General features: G+C 38.1%; 1 protein-coding gene across 1 annotated transcript; it reads right to left on the minus strand.

Moving 5' to 3' along the window:
- Nucleotides 1-1,622: 1,622 nt before the first annotated feature.
- LOC124280962 (short-chain dehydrogenase/reductase 3-like) lies at nt 1,623-14,499 on the minus strand. Its single transcript, XM_046716971.1, has 6 exons — nt 14,258-14,499; nt 8,708-8,830; nt 5,695-5,835; nt 4,050-4,294; nt 2,643-2,771; nt 1,623-1,728 (listed from the first exon to the last, which is right to left on the minus strand). The coding sequence occupies exons 1-6, from the start codon at nt 14,447-14,449 to the stop codon at nt 1,635-1,637; spliced, it is 924 nt and encodes a 307-aa protein (XP_046572927.1). The 5' UTR covers nt 14,450-14,499; the 3' UTR covers nt 1,623-1,634.
- Nucleotides 14,500-14,902: the final 403 nt, after the last annotated feature.

Consider the following 14,902-nt stretch of genomic DNA (forward strand, 5'->3'; position numbering starts at 1 on the left):
GGTATTGAGACGGGTGCCGGATCCAACTCATTTCCCACTCGTCCCGGTTATCCGGGTTACCCGTACCAGTCCTAGAATATTCACAAACCCCAAATCGTTTAGAATATATCAATGGAACCTATGGAAAAGGAACAAGAATTGTTTCTCCTGTAATTACAAAACTCCAGTAAGCATCTGGACCAGCCTCATGACTACACAGGGTTAAATCTATCCATGTACTGTAGAGCTGCTGTAAAAATACTATTACCCAGAACACATATTATTTTTCTGAGAAGGAATATGGCACAAAAAATTAAACAATATTAATTAAATATATCAAACAGTAACATCAAAATTTTCTCGGAAGAAGCAAAAACAACTACAATCATATTAAATGAATAAACGTCTACACATTTTAAATGCATTGTTGAAATAAAACAAAACAAACCTGTAACAAATGGTACAAACAAAACAAAGCGAGATGAAAGAACCACACACAGAAATGAAAAACAAACACACATATTTTACGGCATCGTACTGATGACCATGTTCTGGCAAATGAACAGCAAAAAAGTGCAGTCATTCTGAAAATAGTCAAACAATTGCAAAATATTGTACATAGCCATGTCCACTAGTCGTAAGGAAAACACCATCAAGCCTCAGTATAAGGATGGTTGCTAACATTTATGTGTTATAATGTTGTAGAGTTGTTTTTGGCACGGAGATTAAAGCTTCCAATTACCATCCTGATGAATTTGATATTGATGTATTATAAACCGTCCAATAAGTCTTGATCTGTTGTATTGCATATACTCTTCATACACGTTAATTCAATGTTAAGAATGTAAACTTAACATTTATTCAATGCTAACAAAGTTTTACTGTAACATTTATTCAATCTTGATGGATTGTATTTGAAAATCGTTGTATTCCAGTCTTGCTTTTGCATTTATTTAATGTTGATGGATTGTATTTGAAACTAGTCTTAGCTATTCTAGTTTTGCTTTTACACTTATTCAATCATGTTGGATTGTTTAAGTACATGTATGTATTCTAAGCAGTTTTAGTCTCACTTGTACATTTATTTACTCTCCACTCAAAAATAGTTATGCTATTACATTTATTCACTCATGACGGATTGTATTTGAAAGTACCCGGTAGCCTTAGACTGGTACTAAGTCTCAGAAATTCCAGTCTGACAATTACATTAATTCAGTTTTGATAATCTATTTGCAAATTAGCAATTCAAGTCTTACTATTACAATTATTCAATCTTGAAGGAATCTACACTCTTAGTGAAGGATTTTACTGCTCACACATTGATTACTTAGTACTTTTCAAGATTCTTTGGGTAAACCACATTTAAAGCACTGTAGTCAAATCACTGCAATCGAATCAGTGGATCTCTTTGGTACTGGGCTGTTCTCGGTGCACAGCATCTTATATCAAAACAATACTGATTGCAATTCAGATTTTGCATGATTTGAAAATATTTAAGGTCCTAGCATATTTCTGATAATTTGAACCAGGCCACTTTAATTAGATGAATTGAGAGCCCATAGTAACTTTTTAGTAACTCTCAAATATGCTTTCTGTTGTGACACTATTTGTTGAACAATACAATTACATAATCAAACCAGAAAAATCTGATTGATTTAGCTGGCTCTTGCATGACCCTTGAACCCATCCATAGCTCGGTCAGTTCCAGTCAGGCGGGAGAATGCAATGGTGACATCGATGGGAGACACACTGAAAAAACAACATAAGGCAACATCAGTTTAAGTGAGTGAGTGAGTTGAGTTTTATGCCGCTTTTAGCAATATCACAGCAATATCACAGCGGTGGACACCAGAAATGGGCTTCACACATTGTACCCAATGGGGGAATCAAACCCAGGTCTTGGTCATGACAAGCGAATGATTTAACCTCTAGGCTACCTACCCCACCACCCCGCATGTAGAATGTATTGCAGTGACATACTGCTGTTCCAGCTAATAGTGCTAATTCTCTCCAGCTAATTGTATCACTTCTTCACTGATCTCAATGCCACTTTGATCATTTGGCTTACTGAAGCCCTTGGATGTCCTTTCCAATCCTTTCTAATCAAGCACCAGGTCTGTTTACAATCCTTGACTGAACACCCCTTGTTATTTGATAGGGTGAGGTGAGGTGAAATTTGGTTTTGCGTCGTTCTTGAGAATTTTTCACTCATATGATGACATGCATGCGTGTGTACGTGTATGTGCGGCTGCTTGTACTAGCCCAGACTTAAGCTGGTTTTATAGTGCTAGCCCACTGAGATACCATGCCGCAGTGAAGCATGAATACCCCACTCAGACACATTATACTGACTCCGAGCCGACCAGTCCTTGTTGTACCCATTAATGCCGAGAGCCAGGCAGGGACCGACAAGTACCATATTTTAACGTCTTTTGGTATGACGCGGTCAGGGATCAAACCCACGACCTTCCGCTCTACCACACCACGGAGGTGGTCTATTTGTTAGGGTATGGGAAAGATGTTAACCTCATATTATCCCAGGTTCAAAATTAACATGTCCAACACAAATTCAGGGGGACTTGTGACATTTCCTTGTTGACCTCCACTTTTACCAGATTAGTTTTTCTGACTTGCAAAAAGTTGAATGCACTTATGCCACTTACTTTTTAAACCAGGTGAGGAAGTACATAATTCGTGGCATGAGTATTTTACACCTGTTGGTGAGGACGGCATGGATTGTCTTGTCTGCCACGTAGTCTTCCGTTAATGGTGGAATCATCCATCGGGACAATCTGGCAACAGGACCAGTTCTTGCATAAACTTGGTAAAACTTGCTAAAACTATATTGCTATGCTGCATGAAGACTAAAAAATTATAAGGTAAACAACATAAGATAAAAACCTAGTTGCACCAGCCAAATTCCAGTTGCACTGCTTTTATTGCAATATGTAATGAAAGAAATATGCTATTGAAGTACTAGTAATCAAAGTTTAGAAGAAAATTATCTGACATAATAATGCTTGTAATGTTAGATTTACATTTGCTTTATTTCTCAAAAAGTTAGACTAATAACTAGATTGCACTTTGTAATATTGGGTTGCACCAGTGCAAGTACATGTAGTCTGTTTCACAGTCCCTGAACCACATTAATTTCCCTACTGCCAAGCCCTCTCTGCAGTGCTAAAGCCCTAAATAGAGCAAGTCTAGATTTCCTCAGGTTCAGGGCTCCCTAGGGCTCCTTTTCAATATAAATGGGCTTGTTTGTTACTATCAAAATAATATATATTCAGAGACTAAGCCTTAGTCTACAGTGCAAGTAACAAAGCACTAAATCAAGCCCTGTCATGTTTTGTAGGTCTTCATATATTTCTTACTGTGTTTGTTGCCCAGAACTCCGGTGAAAAATATAAAATGGAAGTTGTACTCTTAAAGATCTACCAAATTTGATTATGCCATATGCTAAATTAATGATATTAATCAAAATGTTTTCACATGTAGCAAAAAATTAAGATTTCCAGATTTTGAAATCTTATTGAAACATTTTACAACAATATTGCAGCTGACAGTTTCTTAATTTCAAAATAATTCATATTTCATTCCATTTCACAAGACAGTTGAATCATGAAATATATTGCAATACAGTAGAATACTTTTATAACGAACACGGATATAACGAACTGATGGCTAAAGTGAACTGTTTTAAAAGTCCCGAATAAACCTTATATTATCACATAAAAAAGTGAAAAAAGTAACGAACTAATTTCAGTGGTCCCTTGGAGTTCGTTATAAAGGTATTTTACTGTACATAAACAGTAATCAATGTCAATTAAAATCACAGCGACCATTGAAAATACTGTTCTACCCCGCATGAAAATCTGGGCTGAAATTGGTGTTCAGCAAGTGGTGTGCTGATACACAATACTAAGTTAGTGAAGAATAAGTCAGAAGTCTGTGCCTCCTTCAGGAGATCCTTTCAAGGCTAAGAGATGCAACTCTGTAAAGTTCTTCAGCCCAGAGGGCAAACAGTATCACTGTGTTTTCAGCAACGTTACTAAACACTAACATCTTACCTTGACTCCAGCCCATCAAACATTGTGTTATCGATGTGGTATGGGTGCACACTCGTCACCTTCACTCCCGTCTTGTTCAGGACACGAAGCTCATCAATTAAAGCTTCAGCCATCCCTGTCGAGGCAAACTTAGCACTAACGTAATCTCCAGCTCCGCTCAATCCCATGAGCCCGAGCACTGAGCTGATGCTCACAATGTGGCCCTTGTTGTTGTCTATCATTGCTGGCAGGAATGCCTTCAGGGTCTGGAATATATTAATCCCTTGATATATGCCAGTAGTTCAACCCTGGTGTTTGGGGTTGAATTGACATAAACAGGTATCCAAATGTACTCATGCACTGTGTTTTTTAATGAAACAATACAATACAGTTTGGTTTAGTCTGGTTCATTCATCACCTTGAAGGGGTGGTGGGGTAGCCTAGTGGTTAAAGCGTTAGCTCGTCACGCTGAAGACCCGGGTTCGAATCCCCACAAGGGTACAATGTGTGAAGCCAATTTCTGGTGTTCCTCGCCGTGATGTTGCTGGAATATTGCTAAAAGCGGCGTAAAACCAAACTCAGTCGGTCAGTCATCACCTTGAAAATTGTTCTCACTCTCAGATGACCTCTTTGAGGGGCATTGTCTGGTCCAGACTTGATTATTTACACACACCCGCCATATAGATAGACATAAACTTCACTCACTCACTCTTAGAGTGGCATTTTAGAAGCTGGGAAGTACAATTTTGACAAACTTTATGGTGAGTGAATGAGTGAGTGAGTTTTGTTTTATGTCACACTCAGCAATATTGCAGCTATATGGCTGTAAATAAATCGAGTCTGGAACAGACAATCCAGTGATTAACAGCATGAGCATCGATTGGGCAAACTTAATGGATATAGTGTCCTCATCAGCAGTGTATGAACTACTTGCAATAGTTCTCTGGCCAGGAGGGATTGTAAACAAAAAACCTTGCCAGTCCTCATCAGTTTTCACTCAAACATGATCCTGATTCAAACCCAAGATCCAAGGTTTCTGGTATGCCCAAGGGAAATAACTCTGTTGAGTGAATTGCAGTGTTGAGTGAATTGCAGTGCCTTCGACAAATGAGCCACCCATACCCCCAACAATGCAAAGAAACTGAGAGATTTTAAGAGACTGGTCCAAATGCACAAGTCCAAGATCAAATCGTAAAATATTGCAAAAGAACAGAACATCAAAAGTTGTCTCATAATGGCGTAAAAAAAGAAATGAATGGGAAGGGTGTGGCACAGTGGGGTGGAAGCACGAGAAATGTAAACAAACCATTGTGCGTGCGCAGTGGTTTGTTTTCATTTCTCACGCTTCCGCCTCACTTCTGTGCAAATGACCCGTTAAACGAGCATTCATTAAATGTGATGGTACTCGTGGTCCCGAGGTAGAGCGTCCGCCAATTACGTCACAAATTAACGAAGTCAGTAATCCTGCGAAGCGCGTGTTAGAGCCCCAGCAGTGCTAATTAATCCGAAAAAGTACAGTACTCCCATTATAAAAATCATCAGACAACATTAAGTCCAGTCCTTCCCAAACAACAAGACACATCAGGTGCTTGGCTGTCCCAGTCATCCGTAACTAAAACAAATATGATTTGTCAGATCTTGTTGAACGCGCAAAATGACTACGTACCCAGAAATGTGCGATGACATTGACCTGTAGTGTTTTGACAACATCATCATCACTGCTGGTGAGTATCTGGTTGCCGTAGACAACTCCAGCATTGTTGACAAGAATTGTCACATCCCCGATGGTGTCCTTGATTTGTTTGGCCTGTTTGAAATAATCACAGAACAAGTGATAATATAGGAGAGTACAGAATATATTGCTCAACAGTTTAGACAGATCTTCATTTATTGAACAATTTGCAAAAATTAAAATATTTTACATATGCTTCAAGAATGCTGTATTTAACAAGCAATAGCAATTAAAGTTTTGGCAAAATTATTCATGTTAATTAGGAGATAAACCTAGTGTGTTTGAAAATCAGAGACATGCTTTACTGAATTGATGGCGACTAAATTTCAATTGGAACCGAACGCGTAGCGTGAGGTTTCAATTGAAATATTTAGTCGCCATCAATTTAGTAAAGCATGTCTCTGATTTTCAAACACACTAGGGTTATCTCCATTCTACCATGACACATTTAAAATCGAACTTCCTCACTCTGCGGAAGACACTGCGTAATCCGGCATGGGACGAGAGGCGAATTGAACTCGTCTGTGAAGGGAGCGGTAGGTGCCGTTCGTATTTTTTAACATTACAACATAGCAATATTCTGTCCAAAGAAATCAAACTACTGTTTATTAAATGCAATTATGTAAGGTACCCAAATCTTGTTGTTTTTTTCATCCCAACTCCACACGACTAAAACCAGCCTATTGTTTTGCGTGCCGTGAAACTGTACCCCCCTGGCCACACTATAATGGAATCGTCTGACCTACTTATTTTCTTCGAAGTAGACAGTTACGCAACAGTTTGAAATGGCGGCCGAGCCAGTGTTTACATTTTGCGAAAGGTTGAATTTGAAGTGACAGTGGACAATACTTGACTGACTGTCGAACCTGAACCCTGCAGAATCGAAGAATAGATCCTTTCCTGATCGACCTACGACCTGTAACTCATCAAAGACTGTTGATTTTTATGACCGGCCGATTATGATTTCGCATGCACTGCCTCCACCCTGGCATGCGACAAAAGAGTGACAGTGTTGCTGCTTAGTGTACATGCGACTAACTTGTGATTCCTTGGAACTTTGTTTTCATCGTTTGGGACTGGACTGTGTCCAAGCGTTTTTCAAAGTAGATGAACATAACAGTGACAACCTTGCGGGGAAGCTGGCAGAGAGCAGAATTATTTTGTGAACGATGCAACGGGATATGATGGAGTATGACTATGAGTGGCATAAATGTGGTGTTTCGCCAGACCGTTAGATCTATCTTGCAAATTTCCCATTCTAAACGGAATTAAATATACCATTTACCAGGTAGGTAAATGTTTACTAATGTTTTGCTGCATATTTTGTATAGATAGGGATGTATTTTTACAAGGCTTTCTGATTTATATGTTAGATATTGTTTTGTTTATGTTTGGGGCTGTGTATTGTAATTGAGTTTGAATATTTTTATAATAGAAGGTAATATGATAGTGAGGTTCCCTCATAATTGTGGGGGGGAAATCATATAACTGTATTTTTCGAGTTTAATAAATGTTTCATCAGCATTTCCATCACGTCTGTTGTGTTGATATTAGTCATGTTGGTGGTCAAGCTGAAGTAGTGGGGCAGTGTTCTATACGTGCGCAGTGAAGCGCAATGAAATCAAACGCATTTTTAATCCAAAAATTTCCAATTGCCTATGTGTAAAATTCGAAAGTCAGCATCAAAATCTATGGAGTTGTTGTTATGATCCGCCATCATTGTGGTCAAACGGAAGTAGTTCTCACAATAAGATTTGTTAATGCGCGGTGAAGCGGCCTTACAATCAGATGAGCGTCAATCCACAATTGATGCCGTCTGATTTTTCTGAACAACCAATCAGAATCTAGTATTTTCTTGATTCATGGTAGAATGTAATAATAACAAGTGTTTGCCACTGGCAATGTCCCCTGCCGCTAAAGAAGAATGAAATATTTATAACATATTTTTTATTTACTACTTTTTATTTTTTGGTCACATACAAGATGCCTGAAATGACTGGTGTCTGCATAATCACCCAATGTAGGCTGTTGACATAATTGAAGACATTTGGGTGCAATGTTTTATGAGATATCATGTTTACATAAGTTTGAAAATAGGTCAAAGTGTCATGGTGACCTTGAAGATAAGGTCAAGGTCACCCAAATCAACTGGTGTCTGCATAATCCCCCAATGTAGGCTGTCACCAAACTTGAAGACATTGGGTACAACAGTCCATGTTATATATCGCAATAGCAAGAGTTTGAAAAGTGGCCAAAGTGCCGTGGTGACCTTGAAAATAAGGGCAAGGTCACAAAATGTTTTATGAGATATCATGTTTACATAAGTTTGAAAATAGGTCAAAGTGTCATGGTGACCTTGAAGATAAGGTCAAGGTCACCCAAATCAACTGGTGTCTGCGTAATCCCAAAATGTAGGCTGTCACCAAATTTGAAGACATTGGGTACAACAGTTCATGAAATATCGCGTTAATAAGAATTGGGACGTACGTACGTATGTATGGACGCTGCTGAATACATTACGGTGGGGGACGGAAAATTATGACCATATTACATCACAACTTACATTCTAAAATTTGCATTTGTTCTTCAAATATTCAAGGAAGAGAGTGCAGAAGCTCAAATTTCACATTTCATATTTAAAATCAAACTTGACAGAAATAGCAATGACAATGAGAGTATTTCCCAAAATGCCACACCTGTTAGTATGCACACAATCACTCCAGTCAGAAATCAGAATGATGGTCTCATTCCATGGGAATTATACAACCAAAGCCGCCTCTGAGGCACCAGAAGGTTAACAGTCACCATATCATTCTATGTGGTACCCACTTGCTGATGAGTGAACAGAGGCATGGAAACAACTCAAAAGAGAAAAGAAACTTTTCTTGGCTTCATCCAGCCGACCAAAAATCTCAAGGATTATAACCATTATTGTAAAAAAACTCACGCAATCATAGATATTTTCTTTGTTGCTGACATCACAGATCATGTGTGAACATTTCACTCCCAGTTCTTTTATTTCTCTTTCTGTTTGTTCAAGAGTGTTTCCATGACGACCCCACAGTATAATCTGAAAAATATAATTAAAACAACTGGACTGGCGTCATACTGTAAGAAATATTTTGGAACTTCTCCTTTTCGGCTTTGCTTTACAAATTGGTAATTAACTTCTGTAAATCGTTAATTTCGTTAACAATATATTGTTAACAATTTAGCAATTATTTTATCATTCTTAGTGTCAATGCTGTACTGGTGACAGACAGGTGTACAGTATGTTGTTTATATACTCCCTTACACAACAACGTTCTGAATATTCAGGGGCGGATACAGCTTTTTGAGAAAGGGAGGGTGCACACTATTGAGAAAAGGAGGGGTGCACACTTCATTTTCACCCGAGTTTCAATGGTCATTTAACAAACTTTCAGCACAAAAGGGGGGGTGCGCACCCCTGCACCCCCCCTCTGGATCCGCCTATGTTCATTAGTATGATGCATTATTATTTTTTCAACCCACGGTCCCAAAACAAGCTCATAGGTTGTATTATATTATTTTCTTCAAACTACTACAGAATAACATCATCAAGGTTGTTTTGGTGTTTTTTTTCAATTTTCGACCTGAGCAAACCTCAAACCAATAAATGAGCGGTAATGTCCGGGGAACAGCACGTGTTGGTTGTAAACAGAGGTAGGTCCTTTTTAGAAACCTGTACCTGACCACAAGAGTATCACAAGAGCATAATTCGGTTCCTGTGGATCACACTGTCAGCGTGAAATTGTCACCTAAACACTGACCTGTGAACAATTTATGGGTATTAAAGAGAATGAATATATTTAACCCAGTTGTCTATGGCGCCTAGCGTCTTCTCCTCTTATTCTTCAATTTCATGTCGCATGTTTATAGTCAAGCCCATTCTTACTTTACTCATCTACCCGTGTGAACCGGGTTGGAATTGGTCTTCAGCAACCCTTGGTTGGTTGACTTGGTTGATACATGTCATGTCATCCCAGTTGCATAGGACGATGCTCATGCTGTTGATCACTGAATTGTCTGGTCTTGACTCGATTATTTACAGACGGAATATCGCTGAGTGCGGCGTTAATAAACAAACAAAACTTTAGTCATCACTGGAAACATCTGTTCCATGAGTTTCCATTCCATAGCCGACACAAACCCAAGATGGTTACTTTTCATTGTCTGTGTCGACTTTTGATATGAGATTTCGTATTGTGAGTACCCAAAGGAAACATAGTCATGCACATATAGGAACCTAACTTATTCACCCTCAAATGACTGTTATCTACATTATAATGCCAAACAATTTAAATGTACTATATATATGTACGGGCGGTGGGGTAGCCTAGTGGGTAAAGCGTTCGCTCGTCACGCCGAAGACCCAGGTTCGATTTCCCACATGGGTACAATGTGTGAAGCCCATTTCTGGCGTCACCCACCGTGATATTGCTGGAATACTGCTAAAAGTGGCATAACACTAAACTTACTCACTCACTTATATATACCCCCTATTTGACCGAATTACCTCCCTTTGTTGTGCTTTCTGAATGTTAGGAGAGAATACTTCCTTTCCAATTCGTCCTTCAAAGGAAAGAAATTCCATTTAACTTTTGAATGCTCAAAACATTACAAAAGCTGGTACACAATATTTTGGTACACAATATTTAATACGATTTTTACACATGGCATAACCCGATTGACAGGCAATTAAATGGTCTGTCATGCAGACCCTGAAACAAACATATCCAAGAAAGCCCCTGCAAGTCTAGAACATGATTACTGATATAACTCCAGATTACAGTTTCTGAAAATGAGAAAAAGTCACTGGACTCCTTTTCATTACATTCTATTATTGTAATCTTTGAAACTTATTTCTGTAACATATGTCCGTTTCAGTGAGTGAGTGAGTATGGTCTTACCCCTCTTATAGCAATATTCCAGCAATATCACGGCAGGGGACACAAGCAATGGGCTTCACACATTGTACCATGTCAGGGAGGGTGCACACTTCATTTTCACCCGAGTTTCAATGGTCATTTAATAAACTTTCAGGAGAAAAGAGGGGGTGCGCACCCCTGCACCCCGCCTCTGGATCCGCCTATGATATTAACTATCCATGATCGTTCCCTAAACCAAACCACTCTGGTTCAAGCAGTCAAATTACAACAGCATCTTAGATAAGTCCCATCTTCAAGGGCAGTTAATTTTGTCTGGTCTGAATCTGCTTGCATTTTGTGAGGGAGCAGGCAGTTATTTCAAACACTGATGACAAATCATAACAGCAGACATATTTAATGATATTTTAGCTTGATAAGAATAAGAATCTACATTGAAACGTCGCCTATGCAATAAACAAGAAGTTGTCATCCATAAAGTTGTATGTTTCATTTTTGACTCACCAACTTCTATAATGCTGATTAAACAAATACTTGATGAAAGACAAAATGAGTGAGTGAGTGAGTGAGTGAGTTTAGTTTTACGCCACACTCAGCAATATTCCAGCTATATGGCAGCGGTCAGTAAATAATCGAGTCTGGACCAGATAATCCAGTGGTCAACAGCATGAGCATTGATCTGCGCAGTTGGGAACCGATGACATGTGTCAACCAAGTCAGCGAGCCTGACCACCCGATCCCGTTAGTCGCCTCTTACAAGCATAGTTGCCTTTTGTGGCAAGCATGGGTTGCTGAACACCTGTTCTACCGGCGGATCTTCACGGGTCGAAAGACAAAATACCAAAATGATGCAGGTCATAAATGTGGGTGAGAACTACAAGGAAGTGGATGGATGGTGCTGCCAAACCATGGAACACAATCAAAACAAACGCGAAATTTGAACCCACGGTCAACAGGAATTTGCAAAGTAAACTGTGATGCCCTAAAAGTTTTGGTCACCAGTTGTCACAAGTCATTAGGAACATCTTAGGAGGTGCCAGGAGGGATTTTGAATTTGCTCACAAACATATGCAAACAAAATAAACCATCAAATAAAGAAGTAAAATGTACCCTCATTTAAACAAGTTTCACGCACTGAATTCTGCATTAAACATGTTAAAACAGTGAAATGTAATGCTCTTGAACAAATGTAGTAAATGTGGTAATCTAAACATACACAAACATACTAAGCAGTTACCAGACACAAATGATCAGCTGATCTGACAGTTATTGGCAAATTCGATGGTCTGTTTTGATTGGTGCCAAATTTGTGAAAGACTGCTCTATAATTTGTCAGCCAAACTGAATGAAAGAAAGAAAATTGCACTACTTTACCATTTACCTTCTATAAATGTATTCCTTATAAACAAACAATTATCAAATTTATCAAGCAAACTCCTGAATACTTTGTATTTCTGTTGTCAAAGAGGACATTGTTAGCTGAAATCAACCACTGAAATATCAGATTGAAATGCAAATTAGGTTTCTGAATTTAATACTTGTTATACATTCACTATTTACTAAGTTTACTGACATTTACACAAACATAAATACATAGATTCACACACATAATTTACTTACATTCACACATATAAATACATACATTCACAAATACAGTCGAGCACCGTTGTGTCGAACTCTGATAACTCAATATCTTGGTTGTCTTGATATAACATCTCGGTCCTGGCAAAATCCTTCATAATTTATCATTATTTAAGCTCTTATAACTCAATACGGATGTCTCGATATTTCGAATATAATTTCATGGTCCCAACAAGCAAAATCACCATTTTAACTCGATATTTGCAAAGAAACTCAATATTCACCTACCTTTCGTGGGCAAGTATTCCTCTGAACTGAGGTTGTTTCCACACGTTTACACACGGTGCGGCATGAATCAAAGGGATGCGGTAGTGTGAACTACTTAGGGCTAGTTGAGTTGAAGGTGTCACTTGTTTGTTATTTAATCAGGACTAATTAAGAAGGATGTAATTAGGAAGAACTCACTGTTATGACTAAACACTACTGATAACGGATTATAGTTTCAAATCAAAACATACTGAGAAGCGTTTTGTTTTCTTTCATAGTGATATGTGATGATATGCCCTGGTCGGATGTCTCGAAGTTCGGATAACTCGATATTTTTTTCTTGGTCCCATGAATATCGAGACAACGGTGCTCGACTATACATAAATCTTTGCAAGTTTTGTGAAATTGTTCTAACATCGTTGAGTATTTTATGCATTACTTGCTGCCAAGATACCAAATAAGCAATTAATATACAGTAAAATCTGTCTATTACGGACTGGCCTTGGACCGACTCATTTCTCTGGATTGTAAGGCAGTCCGGATTAGACAACTTTTGTCTGTTACTGTAGACACTGCCTCGAGGAGTTACCTCCTTTTGTTAAGGACAACAACAACTTGAATTGTTCTTTCTTGTTTTTTATTTATACTCAATATATTATTTATACTTTCATTGGAAAAAAGTCTTCATTGCTTCTGCCTCTGTATATTTCCACGTAATAAATCATTTCAGTCATTAACCATTGTGAACAGAAGTAACAGAGATGTTTATTCAACGGGCTCTTATTTTAGTCAGCTCGTTCAGACTACAAAGCATTGTTCTCATATCAAGTTGATTGATGGGACTGTTATTTTAGTCTGTAATCTGTAATTGAGAGAGTCCGGATTATAAAGCAGCTTTAATGATAAATTAAGAACAATTTTGCCGGGACTCCGAGAGTAGTCCGGATTATGGAGAAAACCGGATTACAAAGAGTCCGGATTTAACAGATTCCACTGTATCAATACGTGAGTTTAAAAGGAACACTGGTAGGTGTTACCAATTAACAAACTTTACTTTGATTATTTATTCATGAGAAGTTACGGTTACATATTAAGTAACAACTCTGGCCATTGTCTGGAAAGATGGGTGCTAAATTGTTTTCATTATTGTTCAGATGTTTTCAAAGAAACAGTAGTTCGGATATGCAATGCAGTTAGCACCACCTGACAATTGTATATATATTTTGTGACCACTCCATACAGAGTTCGGAAAACATAACTTAACAAAATTGTGTTTGGTTTCAATTTGACATTTGAGACGTCTGCTTTGTCTTAGTCCAAAACTGAATAGATTATATCAGCTGCACTGTTAACTGACACACTTTTTCACTGTGTACTTAAAGCGGTGCAGACGTAGAGCCCGATATTGACTTATGGGTTTCAACTTGGACTAAATTCGTTCACTGCAAGTCTCGCCTATAATACGATCTATTCATCAGTTTCATATAGTTGTTGAGTTTAAAAGATCAGTGCCATCAGAGATCAGTGAAGGTGTGTCATGTCCCTGATAACACTAAATCGCTGAGTGAGTTGTTTCCATGGACACGCCTTACAATTTTACATTCGCACAAAGCCTGGCGAATAGCATGAAGTTAAACCGATGCAATAGTGAGAGAGATTTGCTGGCCCTTATCCCGTTCCCAAAGAGGCCCCCTCTTTAACCACCGCATGAAAATGAAATACAGAAAATATTGAATGTTTACGTGTGATGGGCGTCTTCTTGCAAATCCGATGGCGATCTTCTTGCCAATTCCTTTTCCGCCCCCAGTTACCAATATGACATCTTCACTTATATCCTTAAAATTAGGTGGAAACATGTAAGATACCAAACTGCGAAGGACAGAGTAAGTAACTTTTATCAACAGAGTAGCTGTCTGGGCAAGAGTTAATAACATCCTAACACAAATTTAGTATCATAACATTTTTTCCACCATTTTGAACTTTGACCGAGTGAAGACCTTCACCTTTCAAGTAACAACAATAACATTTATGATTTGGTTCATCATAATCAATGGTATTATGATTTCTTTTTCCAGCGTGTTATATTATTTTTTGTATGGTTCTTTAAGAACCTAGGAGTTTCGATTATAGTGAACATTACTAATTTGATGGGTAATTAAGCGATGAGCATTCATTATGTAATTATACATTAATAAGTCAATATTCATGTTCTGTCTTTCTACAGTCATATTAAACACTGATATTTGTATCACGTTTATATTATTATGAAAACTATATCTATTAACCAAGTTTAGATCAGTCTAAGCTTTCTACAATCTCTCCTGTATGGTTATGAAACATATAAAATGACACACCCCTGGGAAATACTTACACCATTTAACCAATCA

Source organism: Haliotis rubra, unplaced genomic scaffold (genome assembly GCF_003918875.1).
Source record: "Haliotis rubra isolate DU_JTF1 unplaced genomic scaffold, ASM391887v1 Scf277, whole genome shotgun sequence".
NCBI lineage: Eukaryota > Metazoa > Mollusca > Gastropoda > Lepetellida > Haliotidae > Haliotis > Haliotis rubra.

What these genes read in the sequence shown, in the direction of transcription:
- LOC124280962 (XM_046716971.1), bottom strand. Translation starts at nt 14,449, where the DNA reads ATGTTATTAACTCTTGCCCAGACAGCTACTCTGTTGATAAAAGTTACT. An exon ending in CAAGAAGACGCCCATCACAC is followed by an intron (nt 8,831 to 14,257) that starts GTAAACATTCAA and finishes TATATTTTTCAG; the next exon opens with ATTATACTGTGGGGTCGTCA. An exon ending in AAGAAAATATCTATGATTGC is followed by an intron (nt 5,836 to 8,707) that starts GTGAGTTTTTTT and finishes TATTTCAAACAG; the next exon opens with GCCAAACAAATCAAGGACAC.